The sequence below is a fragment of the Buceros rhinoceros genome, unplaced genomic scaffold (genome assembly GCF_000710305.1).
Source record: "Buceros rhinoceros silvestris isolate BGI_N320 unplaced genomic scaffold, ASM71030v1 scaffold26581, whole genome shotgun sequence".
Taxonomy (NCBI): Eukaryota; Metazoa; Chordata; class Aves; order Bucerotiformes; family Bucerotidae; genus Buceros; species Buceros rhinoceros.
This window is the reverse complement of record NW_010396334.1, coordinates 291-574: the sequence shown is the minus strand read 5'-3', so window position 1 is coordinate 574 and position 284 is coordinate 291. Positions and strand designations below refer to the sequence as shown.

At 62.7% G+C, this 284-nt stretch overlaps 1 protein-coding gene across 1 annotated transcript in view; it reads right to left on the bottom strand.

The window, feature by feature from the left end:
* LOC104501984 (zinc finger protein 276-like) overlaps positions 1-281 on the bottom strand; it is a gene marked incomplete at both ends in the record, with an annotated part of 1937 nt that extends 1656 nt beyond the window's left edge. Inside the window, one exon of the mRNA XM_010145886.1 lies at positions 181-281. Within this exon, the coding sequence (XP_010144188.1) occupies positions 181-281 (101 nt within the window). The remainder of the gene's footprint in view (positions 1-180) is intronic.
* Between the last annotated feature and the right edge of the window lie 3 nt (positions 282-284).

Here is a 284-nt window from a genome sequence, read left to right as displayed (position 1 = left end):
CTGGCGGTGCAGGGGGCGCGGGTAGCCGTTGCTCAGGGCTCTGCCGATTCCTGCCAGAGAAGGGTAGAACCGTTGGGATGCTGTTGGGTGTCTACAGCGCACTGGGAGATGTTCCCCTGCCCTCGCTCCAGGCTGTGGACAGAGCTCACGTCCTTGGTACGGGCACAGAAACTCGCGAAGAAGACCTGATCCACGCGCCGCTGCTTCTCCGAGTTCTCCCCCATCACTGGCACCTTCACGAAGGCATTGCGCAGGCTCCGGGAAGAGAACTTGCCGTGGCAGAG